The sequence below is a fragment of the Myotis myotis genome, unplaced genomic scaffold (genome assembly GCF_014108235.1).
Source record: "Myotis myotis isolate mMyoMyo1 unplaced genomic scaffold, mMyoMyo1.p scaffold_m19_p_11, whole genome shotgun sequence".
Lineage (NCBI taxonomy): Eukaryota > Metazoa > Chordata > Mammalia > Chiroptera > Vespertilionidae > Myotis > Myotis myotis.
The window spans coordinates 67287950-67306959 of record NW_023416315.1 but is presented as its reverse complement, the minus strand read 5'-3'; the positions used below and the strand labels follow the sequence as shown (position 1 = coordinate 67306959).

The window sequence follows — 19010 nt, the reverse complement described above, 5'->3', positions numbered from 1 at the left end:
TTCCTTTGGGTGCAGCTCTTCCTTTTTTAATTTATTTTTTTCATCATCATTTATCCCCTCTATGCCCTTTTCCACCTCCACCGCCTCCCCCATCACCCCCCACAATCACCAGGGCACACTGTTGTCCATGCCCATGAGTTCGCTCTTTTATTTTTTGCTTAATCCCTCAGCACCCCCCAACATCACCCCATCGAGGGGTACATTTCTTGACATATAAGAGTATTTTCCCTATCATCTCTTAGTTATGATTTAATCAAGTAAAATATACTCTTCCTTTGTTATATTCCAAACATGGGTACTTTCTCATCATGTTACAGAGATATTGCAAAATCTATTACATTTATATATAATTTATATAATTAGAAATTATAGTTTTCTTCTATTAAAATGTCAGGTTACTTTAACACCCATCTCTGCACTGAAAGGTGAATATCTGAAGCCATAGTGTTGTTTCTGGCCCTCATCTATTATAACCAATGCCTTTCATGATTTCATGGCATCTAGTTTTACAGTTTTATCAGACCATTTCCTCTCCCTCTTAAATTTCGATCTGAAATGACCCTGATCAGGTGAATAACTTGCCAGTTATGTTCTTTATAAGAATCTACTTGACCAGTGTGGCTCAGTTGGCTGGGCTTCGTCCAATGCGCTGAAAGGCTGCCAGTTCGGTTTCCGGTCAAGGCACCTGCCCAGGTTGCAGGATTGATCCCCGATGGGGGGGGGGGGGGGGGGGCATGCAGAAGGCAACCAAATGATGTTACACTCTCACATTAATGTTTCTCTCTCTCTCCCTCTCCCTTCCTCTCTCTCTAAAAATCAATAAAAAAATCTTTTAAAAAATAATCTACTCTGTACTTGTAGACACTGTATGGCTTGGTTTGTCCAATAAGAGGATTTGGATCGAGAGAAACCAAGATGGCGGCATAGGTTAACGCCGGAGATTGCTGCCTCGAACAACCACTTCAGAGATATAACTAAAGGACAGAACAGACATCATCCAGAACCACAGGAAGGCTGGCTGAGTGGAAATTCTACAACTAGGAGGAAAGAGAATATCATACCCAGACTCAGAGGAGGCGCAGTGCTGAAGTGAAATACTCAGGTACGGAGTGCGCGCGGAGCGGGCTGGCGGCGGAGGGCGCGGTTGTTGTTTTCAATCGGGAGGGAGTTTCAGACTCTGAGCTCCAGATCCAGGCGAGTCTCTAGGGACCCAGACTCAAACGGGAGAAGCGGGACTGTCTGGCTTCGGTCAGAACTCGAAGGCAGCTTTCTCTCCGAGGTTTGCAGCAGTTGCTGGGACTCTGAGAGGCAGAGCCCCTAGGGACGGGACTGAGAGCAGCCATAACTGCTCGCTCCGGCCCACCCTGTAGATCCCCGGGGACCCGCCCCGCTCAAGCCCTGCGCAGCGCCATTTGCCGGATAGCCTTAGGCAAAGGCTAGATTAGCACCACCCTAGAGATCCAGCACAGAAGCTCTCCCATTGCAGACACAGCTGACTCTCATAGTCAGTTAGTCTGGAGGTCAAATTACCCCTGGTATTACCGACAACAATCAAGGCTTAACTACAAGACTGCGCACAAAGACCACTAGGGGGTGCACCAAGAAAAGATAAAAAAATGTGGAGACAAAGAAACAGGACGCAAATGTCAGAAATGGAAGATATAGAGCTCAAAACCACACTTTTAAGGTCTCTCAAGAACTGTCTAGAAGCTGCCGATAAACTTAGTAAGGCCCTCGAAAAGACTGGTGAGACCGCCGATAAATGTAGTGAGATCCTCAAGAAATCTAATGAGACCCTCGATGTTATGATAAAGAACCAACTAGAAATTAAGCATACACTGACTGAAATAAAGAATATTATACAGACACCCAACAGCAGACCAGAGGAGCACAAGAATCAACTCAAAGATTCAAAACACAAAGAAGCAAAAAACACCCAACTGGAAAAGCAAAATGAAAAAAGAATCCGAAAATACGAAGATAGTGTAAGGAGCCTCTGGGACAGCTTCAAGCGTACCAACATCAGAATTATAGGGGTGCCAGAAGATGAGAGAGAGCAAGATATTGAAAACCTATTTGAAGAAATAATGACAGAAAACTTCCCCCACCTGGTGAAAGAAATAGACTTACAGGTCCAGGAAGTGCAGAGAACCCCAAACAAAAGGAATCCAAAGAGGACCACACCAAGACACATCATCATTAAAATGCCAAGAGCAAAAGACAAAGAGAGAATCTTAAAAGCAGCAAGAGAAAGAAACCCAGTTACCTACAAGGGAATACCCATACGACTGTCAGCTGATTTCTCAACAGAAACTTTGCAGGCCAGAAGGGAGTGGCAAGAAATATTCAAAGTGATGAATACCAACAACCTACAACCAAGATTACTTTATCCAGCAAAGCTATCATTCAGAATTGAAGGTCAGATAAAGAGCTTCACAGATAAGGAAAAGCTAAAGGAGTTCATCACCACCAAACCAGTATTATATGAAATGCTGAAAGGTATTCTTTAAGAAGAGGAAGAAGAAGAAAAAGGTAAAGATACAAATTATGAACAACAAACATGCATCTATCAACAAGTGAATCGAAGAATCAAGTGAACAAATAATCTGGTGATCATAATAGAATCAGGGACATAGAAAGGGAATGGACTGACTATTCTTGGTGGGGAAAGGGGTGTGGGAGATGCGGTAAGAGACTGGACAAAAATCGTGCACCTATGGAAGAGGACAGTGGGTGGGGAGTGAGGGCGGAGGGTGGGGCGGGAACTGGGAGGAGGGGAGTTATGGGGGGAAAAAAGAGGAACAAATGTAATAATCTGAACAATAAAGATTTAATTAAAAAAAAAAGAGGATTTGTAAATTTAAGAGTTAAATTGTATTAAGAAAGTCCAGGAAATCTATGACTGATGAGTTTATCAGTTAAGAGTGATAACCAAAAAGAACTTTTAAAAATTGAACAAACTCCATATACCAAAAGGTAGTATATGATTGAAGAGAAAAACTGAAAAATTATTTGCTTATGGAAATAATAACTGAGAATATTTATCTCATGGTATTACCTAGATGTTCCCAGAAAGCAAATAAAAACTGAGAGGTATTGGTAAGCCTATTTTACTTCCTAGTTTTACATTAGAAACCTTTCAGTAATAAATTTAGGCCACTGGAGCATTATGTAGGGTATTCTGCTAACCTCAAGAAGCAAAATACTGCTCGCCTAGATTAATATTTAAGTCCTAGGTAAATATGGATATATATATACACATGTGCTTTCAAGTACATGTATTCATATTACTCAGTTTTTATATTTTGCTTAAATTATTATGACTTTTAAAAAGAAACCCACCCAATGAAGCTAATTAGAAATGAAAATATGGGCCTTAATTTCAATAAAATTTTCCAATAGATGAACCACCTCCCTGTAAATCTGTTTTAAGGGATAGAATATGGCATCAGAAACATACCATGTCCCAACTACTTATAAGAAGTAGAAAAATACAGGAATCAGGAACAGCTGGACAAAACTAATTTTACATCTCATTTGACTGTTTCCAAAACTATAAATAGAAGCCATTGAGGAGAACAAGAGAGATTCTTCCTCTCCTTCATAACATTTATGCTCCCTAGGGATGATTTAAAGAATGGAATAATATATTAGTTTGCTTGGGCAGCCTTAAGAAAGTACCACAGAATGGGTGACTTAAACAACAGAAGTTAATTTCCTCTCAGCTCTGGAGGCTAGAAGTTCAAGAGCAAGGTGGAGACAGGGCTAGTTTACTCTGAGGGCCTCTCTCCTAGGCTTGTAGAAGGCCGTCTTCCTCTGGTGTCTTTATATGATCTTCTCTCTGTGTCTGCCTGTTTCCTAATCTCTTCTTCTTATAAGAGCACTGGTCAAATTGCCTTACGTCCCATTCATAGGACCTCACTCCTTCTTAATTACTCCTTTAAAGGCCCTTTCTCTAAATTCAGTCACATTCTCAGATACTGGGGATTAGGAATTCAACATATGAATTTTAGGGGAAACACAATTCAGCCTATAACAAATATCAAAAACCCTCAATATTTTGAAAGAAAATGATATTAAACAAGTTGGTTCATTTGAAAGAATACATTTATCTCCTTAACTTATCTTCTTTGACAAATGACCTAATTTCCAGAGTTTGAAGTTCAACCATGAAATGAAAGTATAAGAGTAGTATCTAAAGTCCACACACATTCTAAACTTTCTGAGACCTAAATTACAATTTTCAAATAAAAAATAACAGGACATACAATCTTTATCCATCACTGGCAACTAATGTGCATCTTCTTTTTAAAATTCTCATCACAAAATCAATCAATCAGTCAATAAGTAAATAAATAAAATTCCCCTCACAGACTGGAAGCCTGAATGGGGAGAATCTAGAAAGATTCAGACTGAAAGCCCAGGGCCAGATATGTAAATGGACTGAGCCCACTGACTCTTCAAAAGCCAGAACGAGGTACCTTGACCAAGAGGTAATAGTTAGAGTCAAAAGACTCAGTCAAAACAAAGCAAAGGGTTAGAAGATTCAATTCAATACATATTTACTAGCTGTACTGAGCAAGGTCCTATCAGATGCCATAGGTGCAAAGGTGAATAGTAAAAAGAGAGTGGTGTGCACAGAGAATAACGGGGCAGGAAAAGAGGTTGTGAGCTCTATCCAGGCTGTCGGGAGAGGTTTCTAAAGATGCTGACGCCTACGCTGAGTCTGAGGTAAGAGTAACAATTGAGATCAGTGGAAAATTAAATAAATAAAGAAGTAAGTATTCATTTTTATTACTGAGGGACAGATTATCTGGAGGAAAAGTTAAAACTTTGTATTAGGCGTTCTAATTCAAATGTTATTGCCACTATGAGCCACAAGAGGGCAGCAGTTCCAAATACGTACAGGAGTTAAGACTATAGACTGAAAACTAAATTATTAAGTAGAAGAGCGGTATAAATTATTGAGCTTGTGAACCAGAAATTTTAACTACAACAAAAAATACTTTAAAATTATTATTCTGAGAGCTTAAATTTAGAATTTTAGGGCTAGAAAAAGACTGAGGGATGTCTCTTTCATGCAAATTTCATTTGCTTCCATATAAAACATGTGTAAACGTAAAATGTATTTGTTCTACTCTAATATGAAAAAATCTGTATAAAATTATTTACCACATAACAGTAACTTAAACATGCATAGAACTTTGTACTTTTTTAAAGTAGTTCCATAAATATAATATTTTATATTTTCTACTTTATAAAGTGAAGTAGATGAGTCAGAAATTATTAAGTTATTGTACTGATGAAGAAGCTGAGGCTTAATTCCACTAGTGTAAGTTAATTCCACTAGTAAGTAGAAAAAGTAGAACCTCATTTAGCATATTTCCTATTATTTTGCACAGTTACCTGTTAACCAAACAAAATAACAATGGTATTTGGTTTATTCACACAGGAATTTGGCGTGTTGTTTGAATAGAGTTCTGCTCTAACAGAACTTTAGTTTTATAATTATCAGTAAGAGCTTTCACAGACAGCTTGTTAACAGTGCTCTGTTTAACTACTAACACTTAGAAATAACCTTTGTTTTCATCTGATAGAGCAAATGGAAATAGAAGCAAAATTTAAAGTAAAAAAGAAAGTATTTGCACAGGTCAACACTGAGGAGACAGGGGATGCAGATGTAGAAATCTAGGGAGCAAGCTTAACTGTTCCACTCGCCACATCCCTACAGACACTTAGTGTTGCATGTGAGGCGCATTTATTAATATTGCTCGTTGGACCTAGTGTTGAATTGTATCGTCTTGAGTAAGTAGTGTCTTGTCACACAGCTCTGTAAGTAGACACCTAAAATTATATTCAATTAGAGCGGAAACAGTGACTTGAGTAATAGAACACATAATAATATCCACAAATAGTATATAAATAAAGTTATAGTAAAACACATTTGCTAAAAGTTAATATTATGAATTATCATAGAAATCATATTGTTATTTCTTTGGATTAAACAAAAAACCTGCTCAACCAAAAAAATAATAATAATTGAGGCCATTTTTAATTTCTAAAATTCTTCTATGATCACAAGCGCCCAACTTCCCCACTTTCTGGCATCTAAGATAATAGAAAAACTCTCTGTCCCAGTTACTTCCGCTTCCGCAGGTATTCCTAGGAAAGCAGAAGCTAGAAAGGATGACATTACTACATGCCTGTTTCCCTTTCATTCCTGTATGCATTCATTCCACCAATATTTGTTGGGACGCGAGCTAAACACAGAAAAACAGAGATAATTTTTTTTAAAAAAAAAAATCAGTTATTCTCTCCTGAAGCTTACAACTCAGTGGTGAAAATTAATGTTAAATAAAAGATGTATTACTACAAATTATGATGATATGAGTGAAAAGTTCAGAGTGCAATGAGAACATGAGATGCAATAGGATCTCAGTCAAAAAAGGCTTGGAGTGGATGGCATTTAAGCTGAGAGATGAGACAGGCTTCAAGAAGAACAGTGCACCCACTGCTCGTTCGAGTAACCGAAGCTTCTAATTGTGCCAGTGACTAGCATACATTGAATGAAAGAAATGCAGCAAAAAGTCAAATGTGTAGAAAACACATGCTTACATATTATCATTGATGGGAGGGAATTAAAATATATTGCCACGCCCCTCGTCTAAAGGGCCGAATCAGAGACAGGACGCTGAACTAAGAAATTGGAGAAAGCCCTAGCTGGTTTGGCTCAGTGGATAGAGCATCAGCCTGCAGACTGAAGGGTTCTGGTCAGGGGCACATGCCTGGCTTGCGGGCTTGATCCCCTGTAGGGGTGTGCAGGAGGCAGCCAATCGATGATTCTCTCTCATCACTGATGCTTCTAATTCTCTCTCTCTCTCTCTCTCTGGAATTAATACAATATGTATTTAAAAAAATTGGAGAAGTTCAACTCTGAATTCAAAAATTCCCAAGACCGTCAAAGAACCATATTGGACAATACTTTCTTTATAACACAGGGTTGAGGATCAAATGAGATAATATACTAAAACTACATAATTTACCCGTTGTTACTAGAAAAGCATTTCCAATTTCATTTCCCCCTTAATTCCTGTACCAAATGTAAAACACTATTCATCATTTTAAATTATCTAGTCCAGATTCCCAAGACATTTTTCCTAAGATAATAAAGTCTTCCTTTTGTCTTTAGTAGACCTGTTTTTCCTACTAATGAAAAATTTTAAAATTAATATTTTATGCAAAGCCTATTTTAAACTTACGTTCTAGCGCATTATAAAGAAGTTCAAAATCTTCTTTTGTTTTAGGATTATGCCTCCGGAGATAGTCCATTTTCATCCATTCTTCTTTTTCTCTTATCTTTCTTAGTTCTTCCTCTTCTTTCCACTTCAACTTTAACATTTTTTGTCTTCTTAAATTATCAACAAAGACTTTAGCATGCCATTTTCGATAGTACGTCTGTAACACTATTACCTGTAGTTAAAAGGAAATAAAAGTATCTACCATCAACTTTATGAATCAATAACAACAGGCAACAATGATTATTTTTATTCCAATTCAGTAAATACTAAAACACTCTGAGTCTAGTTTTAGTTCTGTGACAGGTACTCTCACATATATTATAACACAGAAAATGCACATCAGTTATTTGACTTTGAAATCTAGCAAACACATCTTCATGGGAGGCAGATAGTACAATACTTAAGAGCACAGGCTCTACAGAAAAACTTAATTTAAATCTTCCCTCTGCTACTCACTAGCTGTTCGGTTTTGGGTAAGCTACTTGCCATCTCTGTGCTTTGGTGCCCTTATCTATAAAACAAGTGATAATAGCAGTATGCATCTAAAGTGCTTAGTTAGCTTAAACCTGGTGTATCTCAAATTGTCAATAAATACTATTATTGTCATATTTAATTATCTCTATTATTATTGAATAGCAATTATCTCTAGTTCATCATTTTGTCCTTAGCATTAGCTTATATTTAAAACAAAATTGAAGACCATAACTCTTTCTCATGAAGTATATCACTCTAAGATAAGGTCTTTAAATCTCATTTTTTTTAAAAAGATAAAATCAGGAAATTTTGTTCACAAGAATTCCAATTAGGAAGAAAATTTGTGTTTCCTAAACATATAGCAGGTAGATTATGTGGTGGAAATCACCAAAGGCAGGTTAGATAAAAGAGAATTTAAGCAAGCAGGTATCTATTAAATTGTGAGAAATATAAATATGTCTGAGGGTCCACTATAATAAATACGTCTGAGGGTCCACTGGATCCGCAAAATACTTGCAATATAGTTGAGAGTTTCCATTTTTACTTACTAGACTCATTAATAAAAATAAAATGTGGAGAGGCTGGATCAAGATTGAAGACAGAAATATGTTGATACATGCCTATCCCTCCTTCTAGTCCCAGATAATTAGAGATGATTATATAAGCAGAAATAAGAAAAGACACTGGACCATGTTGAAGGAGTCCTCCAAAGGAAGAGAAACTTTAAAGAATCCCCTCAAGAAAGGGAATGGGTGATACTTTAAGCAATAAAAGAAAATTTAAAAAAAAGAAGAAGAAGAAAGGGAATGTGTGGAATCGCTGCAGGAGGAGTCTAATCATACACTGGACAGGCAAGTCACAAAATACAGAAGCGACTCTAAGACTGCTTCAAGCCCCAAATTGCTGGGTCACGTGAGCGGAAGAATCCCAGGGCAACTAACTAGGTGACTGCTTGAAAAATGTGAGAGAGAAAGGATCCTCTAAGTCTAAGACAATTAGTTAAAGAGAACAGAGCCCTCGCTGGTTTGGCTCCGTGGACAGAGCGTCAGCCTGAGAACTGAAGAGTCTCAGTTTTAATTCCGGTCCAGGGCGCCTGCCCTGGTTGCAGGCTCGACCCTAGTAGGGGGCTTGCAGGAGGCAGCCGATGGATGATTCTCTCATCATTGATATTTCTATTTCTCTTTTCCTCTCCCTTCCTCTCTGAAATCAATAAAAATATATTTTAAAAAAGCAACCGAGGTATTTGCCTCTGGGCAAGAGGAGTCAGTGGCCCAGAAGGCTCGTGGCACCAGGATGAATAGAAGCCCCCTCTCAGAAAACTAGCTCTCTCCCAGAATCAAGCCTGGCCCATCCCCTAAAGCCACTGGGTAAGGCTGTAGTATACAAATTATGTTGTAACACAACAGACTTCAGAAATCTCAAATACTCTGAGGACACACCCAAGAAAAACAAAACATTTAAGACAAGCCAACAAAATAAAAAGTGCCTCATTCAACAAAGAAGAATTTACATTTGTATGACACAATGACTAAAACAGAGGGTCTCAAAGCCTGTGGGCTAGACCCATAGCAACAGCAGCATCTGGAACTAAATTCACAGGCTTCAGTACAAGGGCTGGAGGAGCAGGGGCCAAGGCATGAAAGAGCTGGCAGACTCCGTCATTTCTTTGTTGAACTTTACCCCAGCCAGCCAGCTGGTGCAGTTGCCAAGCTGGAGATCTCCATTAAGTTGGCTAACACTGTTCACCGCCCTGGTGATTCCCTGAGAACCCACCACACCACACTCCCACCACCCACCAACTTCTCCCAGCAGATCCTTCGCACAGGCAGTCTTCCCCAGGTTGTGCTGCTCACTTTCCCACAGTCTCTCAGAGGTCCTCAAGCCCCAAGCCAGCAGCAGCTGGCATTGGCATTCCCTGTACCTCTTGCGAAGGACCCCCACGCCCAGGTCTAAGGGCAGCCAGACTCAGTTTGCAGCCTCGCCTCTTCCAGGCACCTCTAAACTCACAGGCAACAATCAATTGCAAAAGACAAAGGATGGTTGACTGGACAAGAAAATCCAGACCCATATATATGCTGCCTACAAGAGACCCACTTCAAATAGAGTCACAAACTGAAAGTAAAGGGATGAAAAACGACATATCATGCAAATAAATGGAGGGGGGAAGCTGTGTGGGGAATACTTATATCAGGCAAAACAGACCTTAAAACAAAGACTGTAAGAAGAGATAAAAAAAGAGGGCATTTCATAATGATGAAGGGATCAACCTAACAAAAGGACAGAACTCTTGTAAATACCTACACAACCAATGTGGGAGCACCTATATATAAAAAGCAAATACTGATCAACAGAAAGGGAGAGATCCACAATTATACAGTCATGGTAGGTGACTTTAACAATCCATTAGCATGCTTTCACACTCTCCACATCAACATCAATGGACAGGTAATCCAGGCAGAAAATCAACAAGGAAACAGGGGCCTAACCTGACACATTAGATTAGAAAAACATAATTGATATTTTTAGGACATTTGACCAAAAACCAGTAAGTCTCAGTTCACAGTGTGGCCTCTCCCATGCGCCCCCAGGCCCAGCACAAGCAGCTACCAACCATGGATCGCTTTGTAGCAACTACCAGCTAATGCTGAGTTGGTCTCAGGCAAGGCTTGATCTTGGCCTATACTGAAGCCCCTCCCAAGAGGCCACAGAGCCAACAAATTCAGTGGCTAGCTTCAGACTACAGCAGAGCACCACCCAATTAGCTCAACAAACAGCACAACCAAAAAGTGGTCTTGGCAGGCAAAAGAGCCCATTGGGGTGCATCCCACTCTATGGATCCAGCCCCCCCACAGTAGCTTGAACACTTTGGTCATGACCAATACTCACAGCCTGAGGGTCACCCCAACTACTTATGTGCCAACAACAGTGAAGTACAACTACAACAGGAGGGCACACACAACCCATACAAAGGACAATCCTGGAGCACCCAGCTCAAGTGACCAGGGAGACAGAGCCACTGGGCTCCCAGGACATGTACGACATAAGGCCACCTGCCAATTTGGGAGACATAGCAGATATAACTAATACCTCAAAACAAACACAGAGGAAATCAAGATGAGGACACAAAGAACCATGTACAAAATGAGAGAACAAGAAAAATCCCCAGAAAAAGAACTAAATGAAATGGAGGCCAGCAATGTATTCGATATAAAGTTTAAAATAGTGATCAAAGAACTTTGTGAGAACTTCAACAAAGAAATAGTGAGCATAAAAAGGGACACAGAAACCATAAAAATGAACCAGTCAGAAACGAATACAATAACCAAAATGAAGAATACTCTAACAGCAGATTAGATGAAGTGCAGGATCAAGTCAGTGCTTTGAAAGACAAGGTAGCAGAAAACAACCAATTGAAACAGCAAAATGAAAAAAGAAAAAAAAAAGATAGGATAGTTAGAGAAACCTCTGGTATAACAGCAAGTATAACAACACTCACTTCATAGGGGCACAGAAGAAGAGAGTCAGCAAGGAATAGAAAATCTATTGAAATAATAATGACAAAAAATTTTCCTAACCTGGAAAATAAAATAGACAAGTTCATGGAGCACGTAGAGTCCCAAACAAGATGAACTCAAAAGAAGCCCATACCAAGACACATCATAATTAAAATGGCAAAGATGAAAAACAAAGAGAGAACCTTAAAAGCATCAAGAGAAAGGCAGTCAGTTATCTACAAGGGAAGCTTCCATAGACTGTTAGCTCATTTCTCAACAGAAACTTTTCAGACCAGAGGAATTGACACAAAATATTCAAAGTAATGAAAAGCAAGGACCTACAACCAAGATTTCTCTAGCCAAGAAGGCTACTAGTTAAAATTGAAGGAGCAATAAAGAGCTTCCCAGATGAGAAAAAGCTAAAGGAGTTCAGCACCAGCAAGCAGTTTTATAAGAAATGTTAAAGAGACATTTTAAAGAAGATGGGAAAAAATAAACATGAATAATAAAATGGAATTACTTATTTAAAATATAACTGCATTAAATAATACTTATAAAAAATTATAATACTTAGAACATAAAAAGAATGTACAAATTTGTATGATAATGACAGCACACAAAAAAGGAAGGACTAAATTGGAGTTCTATTGGAGCAATATTTCACTATTTTGTTGGATTTCAGTTAGTATTAATGTGAAGTATCCTATATAATAAAAGAGAAACATATAAATTGATCGGCCCCTCTGCTACACTCACTTGTCAATCAGGAGTGTGTATGCAAATTAACCCAACCCAACAAAGATGGCGGGTTAATTTGCATACACAGGTGCCCGGCGGAGAGTAGAGCGGCTTGGGGAACTTTGCTCCCCAAGCCGCCAGACGGAGAGCAGAGAGGGAGAGCTGATGGCTTGGAGACTTGGCAGAGTGGGAGGCCATGGGTCAGGGACAGAGCAGGAAGGGAAAACCAAGAGCGCAGGGAGCACCAGGAATGCTGGGAATCGTAGTTCTGGTGGCAGATAGACCTCTAGACACTAGAGCAGCGATTCTCAACCTGTGGGTCGTGATCCCTTTGGGGGTTGAACGACCCTTTCACAGGGGTCACCTAAGACCGTCGGAAAACACATATATAATTACATATTGTTTTTGTGATTAATCACTATGCTTTAATTATGTTCAATTTGTAATAATGAAATTGGGGGTCACCACAACATGAGGAACTGTATTAAAAGGTCACAGCATTAGGAAGGTTGAGAACCACTGCACTAGAGCAAAGTGAGCCTGGAGCAAGTTACTGTTGAGGTGGGGGATGGAGGGAAAGCAAAGGTGGGAGACATAAGTAAAATCAGAGTGTTTAGGAAAAATTAAAGGGAAGATATCCTAAAACTTCCAGGAAATCTCCACCAATGAAGCAAAGAAAAAAAAAAAATGCCCCTATTATTCTGTGAGCAACAAACCTGAGTTGGGGTCTCAGACAATTCACTCATATGACTGCAAAGACAGACAGAAACTTCCGGATTGGAGAGGGCTCTACTGAGAGCTCCCAGATTGGAGAGGGTGCAGGTCGGGCTGAGGGACCCCCACACCTCCCAGTGCACAAATGTCATGCACCAGGCCTCTAGTATTATTATAAATATAGATGCATATTGTAATCCCTAGATTACACTCAGAACAACCATTTAGAAAATAACTCAAAAATAATTCAAAACATAGTAAAACAATAATTTTAGAAATTTAAAAATGGGTAAAGGATTTGTGTATACATTTCTCCTAAGACTATATACAAGTTGTTAATAAGCAAATAAAAATTTATTCAGGCCAGTTAATATATACATTATATATATATATATATATATATATATATATATATATATATATTCAGCCCAGCTGGGTGTGGCTCAGCAGTTGAGTGTCGACCCAGGAACCAAGAGGTTGCCAGTTTGATTCCCATCAGGGCATATGCCTGGGTTGCAAGCTCAATCCCCAGTAGATACATGCAGGAGGCAGCCAATGATTCTCATCACTGTTTCTATCTCTCTCTCCCTCTCCCTTCCTCTCAGATAACAATAAAAATACATATTTTTAAAAAGAAAATATATCCAATATAATTAGCCATTAGGGCACACAAATCAAAAGCACAATAAAATACCACCTCACACTCTTTAGGATAGCTATAATAAAAAACAATAACAGCCGAAGCCGGTTTGGCTCAGTGGATAGAGCGTCGGCCTGGGGACTGGAAGGTCCCAGGTTCGATTCCGGTCAAGGGCATGTGCCTGGGTTGTGGGCACATCCCCAGTGGGAGATGTGCTGGAGGCAGCTGATCGATGTTTCTCTCTCATCGATGTTTCTGACTCTCTATCTTTCTCCCTTCCTCTCTGTAAAAAAATCAATAAAATATATTTAAAAAAATAATAATAATAACAAATGTTGATAAGAATGTAGAGAAATTGGAATCCTCATATACTGCTGGGGGGACATAAAATGGTACAGTGCTTTGGAAAACAATTTGGCAGTTCCTCAAAAGTTTATAGGTAGACTTACCATATGATCCAGCAATTACACTCCTGGGCATATACACAAGAGAAATAAAAACTTATGTCCATATAAAAAAAAATTGTACATGAATTTTATATCAGTTTTATTTCTAATAGCCAATAAGTAGAAACAGCCCAAATGTCCATCAACTGATAAGTGGACAAATGAAACATGGTATGTACATTTGCATATATGTAATAGATATATACATTTGGGTATATATAATATTATCCTGCAATATAAAGAAATGAAGGATTAATACATGTTACAATATGAATGAGCCTTAAAAACATTATTCTAAGTTAAAATACTCAGTCACAAAGACTACATACTGTATGATTGCATGTATATGAAATGTCCAGAATAGGCAAATCAACAGAGACAGAAAGTAGATTAGTGGCTGCCTGAGGCAGAAAGGATTGGAGGAAAATAGGATGGCTATTAGGTGGAGAACTTCTTTCTGGGATGATGGGAATGTTCTAAAATTGATTGTCATAATGGTTGAATAACTCTGTTTATATAGAAAAATCTTTTAACTGTATACTTTTTTGAAAAGAGATACTAAAAATTTTATACTTAAAGACTAGAGGCCCAGGGCAAAAAATTGTGCACAAGTGGGGTCCCTACGCCTGGCCGGCAATCAGGGCCTATTTGGGCCATCTCACCCAGTCCTGATTGGGGCCGGGCTCGCCAGAGGCTGCCGGCTGCCGGACAGGGCCTGCCAGATGGGGCCTGCCGGATGGGAGGAAGGACTGCGGACTGCAGGAGGTTTGCCAGCCAGGGCAAGAGACTGGGGGAGGTTGGTTGTGGGAGCGCACTGACCACTAGGGGGCAGCTACTGTGTTGAGCATCTGCCCCCTGGTGGTCAGTGCATGTCATAGGGACTGGTCAACCAGTTGTTCCTGTCATTCTGGCTGTTCAGTCACACCAGTCACTTAGGCTTTTATATATATATATAGATATTAATTATATAAATAAAAAAACTAGAAAATAATAAAAATGGCACACTAGAAAATATTTAACATAAAAGAAAATGGTAAAGGAGGAACAGAGGAACCAGAGAAACACAGGACTATAGACAACAATAGCAAAATCATGATATAATTCAACCTTATCAATAATAACATTAAATATATGTGTATTAAACACTAGTCAAAAGGCAGAGATTACTAGATTGGATAAAAAGATAAGATCCAATTATATGCTATTTACAAGATATATACTCCAGATACAAAGTCTCAATTAGGTTAGAAGTAAAAGGATGAAGAAAGTAGAGTATGCAAACATAACATAAAAGAGTTGGAGTGGCTATACTAATATCAGAGAAAACAGATTTTAATACCCTTTTGTTTTCAATTAGTCTGGAACCCTTCCTAGGTGATCCAACTGTCACAGGGATTAAGACCAAGGGATAGAGGGTAGAGAGCTCATAAATGGCCAAAGGCAACTCACAAAGGTCTGGGAATTCCCTCAGGGAAAGAGAAGGATTAGGAGTATTTAGGATTCTGGTTCCTTATACTGGGGGCAGATTAATCCCCAAAATTGCTTTTACTACCAATAAAACATGGCTCACACTGACAAAGACTCTCTCCTTGACAAATTCTAATCAGGCTCCTCTAAGCTCTTTTTCAACTATGCCTGGACATTAGGGCTTCTGTGTTCAGCTTTGCATTTTTTCAATTTTATTAATAATCCTGCTAACTCAGTTTAACCAGAATCCCCACCCTCAATATCTGATCACTCTCCATATTTGATTGGGTTCCTCATCTTCTGCCACCCCCCAGATGATGCCTACTCACTCTGGCCTGCCTTTGGCAAAAATCCTGTCAGGCTGGTTTAGCCAGAATCCCCTTTACCCCTCATGTTTTCTCATAGTAATTTTCCATCCTCTGACCCCTACCTTGTTCCTTGGCTATAAACTCCCACTTTTCCTGCTGTATTCAAAATTAAGCCTAATCTCTTCCCTCCATTGTAGTAGCCCCTTTTGAATCAAGTCTGCTCTACCATCTTTAAAAAATATTGTAATTTAGTCTTTAACCACACTCACATAGGTTCTTCCCGTGCAAGCTAGTGTGACTTAGGCAAAGACATAGATATACACAGAACAATTGACTCACATATTGAATTTTTAGTATTCACCCATAATAAAAGTTATCTTACCGCATTTAACCTTCGAGCATGGTATTCTTCTGCTGTAAAATATTTTCCTGGTGTTATCAGTTTATCAGTCATATTTGATACATACACACCAATTTTAGTCATCTGTGTGGATGTTGTATTTTTAGTTTGTTGGAGCTTTTTTCTCAGTAAAACTGTCTAAAATTAAAAGAAGATTTAAATAAATATCTACTCTCTACACATATAAATGAGTAAGAGCATATTCTCCTACACATTTAAGTTATTTATTCATTATTTTAATTGCCATATAATTCCTTAGAAGACTTTTAGAGAGGTATACAGCATAACATGTGTTTACTCTGTAGCTTCAAAAACTTATAAGGAAAAATAAAAATACTACCTGGGTATCCCTACAAAATATATTGTCTTTTTCAGGAATCTTTTTAGGTACAGTTTGTGTTCCAGCATTGTGATATTCTATTCCCGTTAGTTTATGTCTGAATCCACCAAGAAATGGTTTGTGAAAGTCAGATTTTATCATCTCAACAGCTACATGCTGGTACTGATCAATGGCTGAGGAGATAAAACCAAGACTGAATGGAAGCTCAACTACAAAATGACTCTAAAATGCTTTTATCCAAAAGACATAAAATAACTAACCAGTTTGTACTTTGACAATTATGATTTGAGAGGCATTTAATCTGTGTAATCTTTTGATTGGATACAGATCTGGAAGTGTGGAATAGATATCCACTTGTACAATATCCTGTGGCTTAACTCCATATTTTAGTAGAGTCTCATGATTTTTAAGAATATTTCCTAAAAATGAGATAAAATTATAGAAGTGTTATGACAAAGAAATGAAATATATACTCATTTGAAGGGGCTATAAACACATGTTGTTTAATTACCAAAATATTGATTGGTATTGAGTGCCAAGTATTAATGGTGTCCATCTCTTGCTATAAAGTTAATACAGAGCACTCTGCAGTGGGAAAAGTCAGGGTGGTATCCCGAGCAAGAATTCAGCATTATAAGTAAAGCTACAACTCTTAACTCATCAGAAACGCAAATACATAATAACCATGCAACTCTGTAAACATTTGAAAATTTTAAAAACCTATTCTATAATATGAGCAAAATCATACTCTAAATGATTCTGTAAAAAATGACAGTGTATTACATGTAAGCACAGGACATAGCACATCCGGGAAAACCTGATTATTTTAATACTCACCTCTCTCTCCAGCAGAAAAGTACACAATCAGAATTCTAAAGAATCCCTTCCTGTCTCTGTTTCTATAATCAGAAACTCATACAAATTAATTAATGCCAAGGTGGAGCTAACCCTCAGTTTTGTGTTTGAAAAAGTATAGAGCACTTTATTTTTATGTTGTATTGCTTCAACCTCTTCCTTCTCCCCATTGGTTTATTCTATAAATTGACTCTAATTTTATTTCTCTATTTTAAGGCATACAAAAATATGTATAATGTTACTGGTTGCAGTTTTGTATCATGGAAACTTTATTGATAATACCCATACCAATTTTCCAACATATGATCTTCCTAATTACAATTAATAAGTTAAGCATAGCAAAGGTTTTAATACATTCATTCTTAGAAATATATCACATACCACCACTAGCCTTTTAAAAATGTTTGATAATTATCAATATTTTTATTTTTTTTATTTTTTTTCAATTATAGTTTACATTCAGTATTATTGTGTATTAGTTGCATGTGTACAGTGTAGTGGTTGGACAACTACATACTTTACAAAGTATTCCCCCTGATATTTTCAGTACCCCCCGGGCACCATACGTAGTTCAAGAAAGCACAAAAATCACTGAGTTTCTATATTTCACCCTCAATTCATAATTTAAAAATTAACATGAATGTTATAGATTTGGTAATAGGTTGAAATAATGGTCCTAATCCCCAGAACCTATGAATGCTACCATATATGGAAAAAGTGACTTTCAAGGATTTTGAGATGGAGAGATTATCCTGGATTATCCAGGTGAGCCCTAAATATAACCACAGTGCTCTTATAAGAGAAAGCAAGAGGGAGATTTGATTAGAGGGGTGAAGGTGACATGACAGAGCAGAAGGATTTGAGGAGGCTGTGCTGCTGGCTTCGATGATGGAGGAATGGGCCATGAGCCAACGAATGCAAGGAATGCAACCCTAGAAGTTGGAAAAGGCAAGGAAGCAGATTCTTTCCAGAACCTTTAGAAGGAGAAGAGCCCTGCTGACACTTTGACTTTGTCTGAGTGAAAGTATGTGAGGATTTCTGACCTCCAGAACTGTAAGAGAAATCATGTGTTGCTTTAAGCTACTAAATCGGTGGTTGTTATAACAGTCATCGGAACCTAATACAGATTCCCAGAGCCTCTTCGTTCCTCTCCTCGTTTCTGTAGTAGGCTTAGTCCCATACCAAACTTGAATTCTAGTTCTGGTACCAGAAGAAAGCACCTATCTAGAAGGTGGTTAGTTGGCACAGAATCCAGCTTTTTCATTATTATTGCTACTGACATAAGCCCAGTGGTGCTGCTGAGTACTTACACATAAAGAAAAGGCCGTGAAGTGCAAAGAAAGAGATTCTTAGGTGCCACTGGCCAACTTCTCCAGTGCTCTCTCAAGTTTTGAATTTCACCTTATAGTTAATGCCACACAGTTTCAAGTTCCCTTCTTGGAGTGACACCTATATTTAAGTTCAGACTCTGCCACTTATTAGCTATGTGAATGTATGTGATCTGAAGAGAAACCAGAGCTTTAGTTTTATTTTTTTAAGGAAAAAATTCATAATAAAGGATTTTGTGTGGATGGAATGATATTGTGATAATGTAGCCACCATATTTTGTAGGGCTATCACATAGTAAATGCTTAATAAATTAACCATCATCATCAACATGACCATGATCATTATCACTATTATTATTATTACTATACAAATTTTAGCTTTGTTTCCCCAACCACGCTTTAATAATCAGTTGCTTGAGTACACAAGCATTACACTATTCGAGTATACTGATTATAATAGTTTTGGAAAACAATTTTTTTCTACTTTATAGTGCTTAGGATTTTCCAC

At 38.2% G+C, this 19010-nt stretch overlaps 1 protein-coding gene across 1 annotated transcript in view; it reads right to left on the bottom strand.

Annotated features, from left to right (window-relative positions):
- IQUB (IQ motif and ubiquitin domain containing) overlaps positions 1–19010 on the bottom strand; it is a 55708-nt gene that overhangs the window by 31904 nt on the left and 4794 nt on the right. Inside the window, exons 3-6 of the mRNA XM_036328809.1 lie at positions 16580–16738; positions 16320–16492; positions 15962–16117; positions 7260–7470 (exon numbers count right to left, since the gene is read on the bottom strand). Of these exons, the coding sequence (XP_036184702.1) occupies positions 7260–7470; positions 15962–16117; positions 16320–16492; positions 16580–16738 (699 nt within the window). The remainder of the gene's footprint in view (positions 1–7259; positions 7471–15961; positions 16118–16319; positions 16493–16579; positions 16739–19010) is intronic.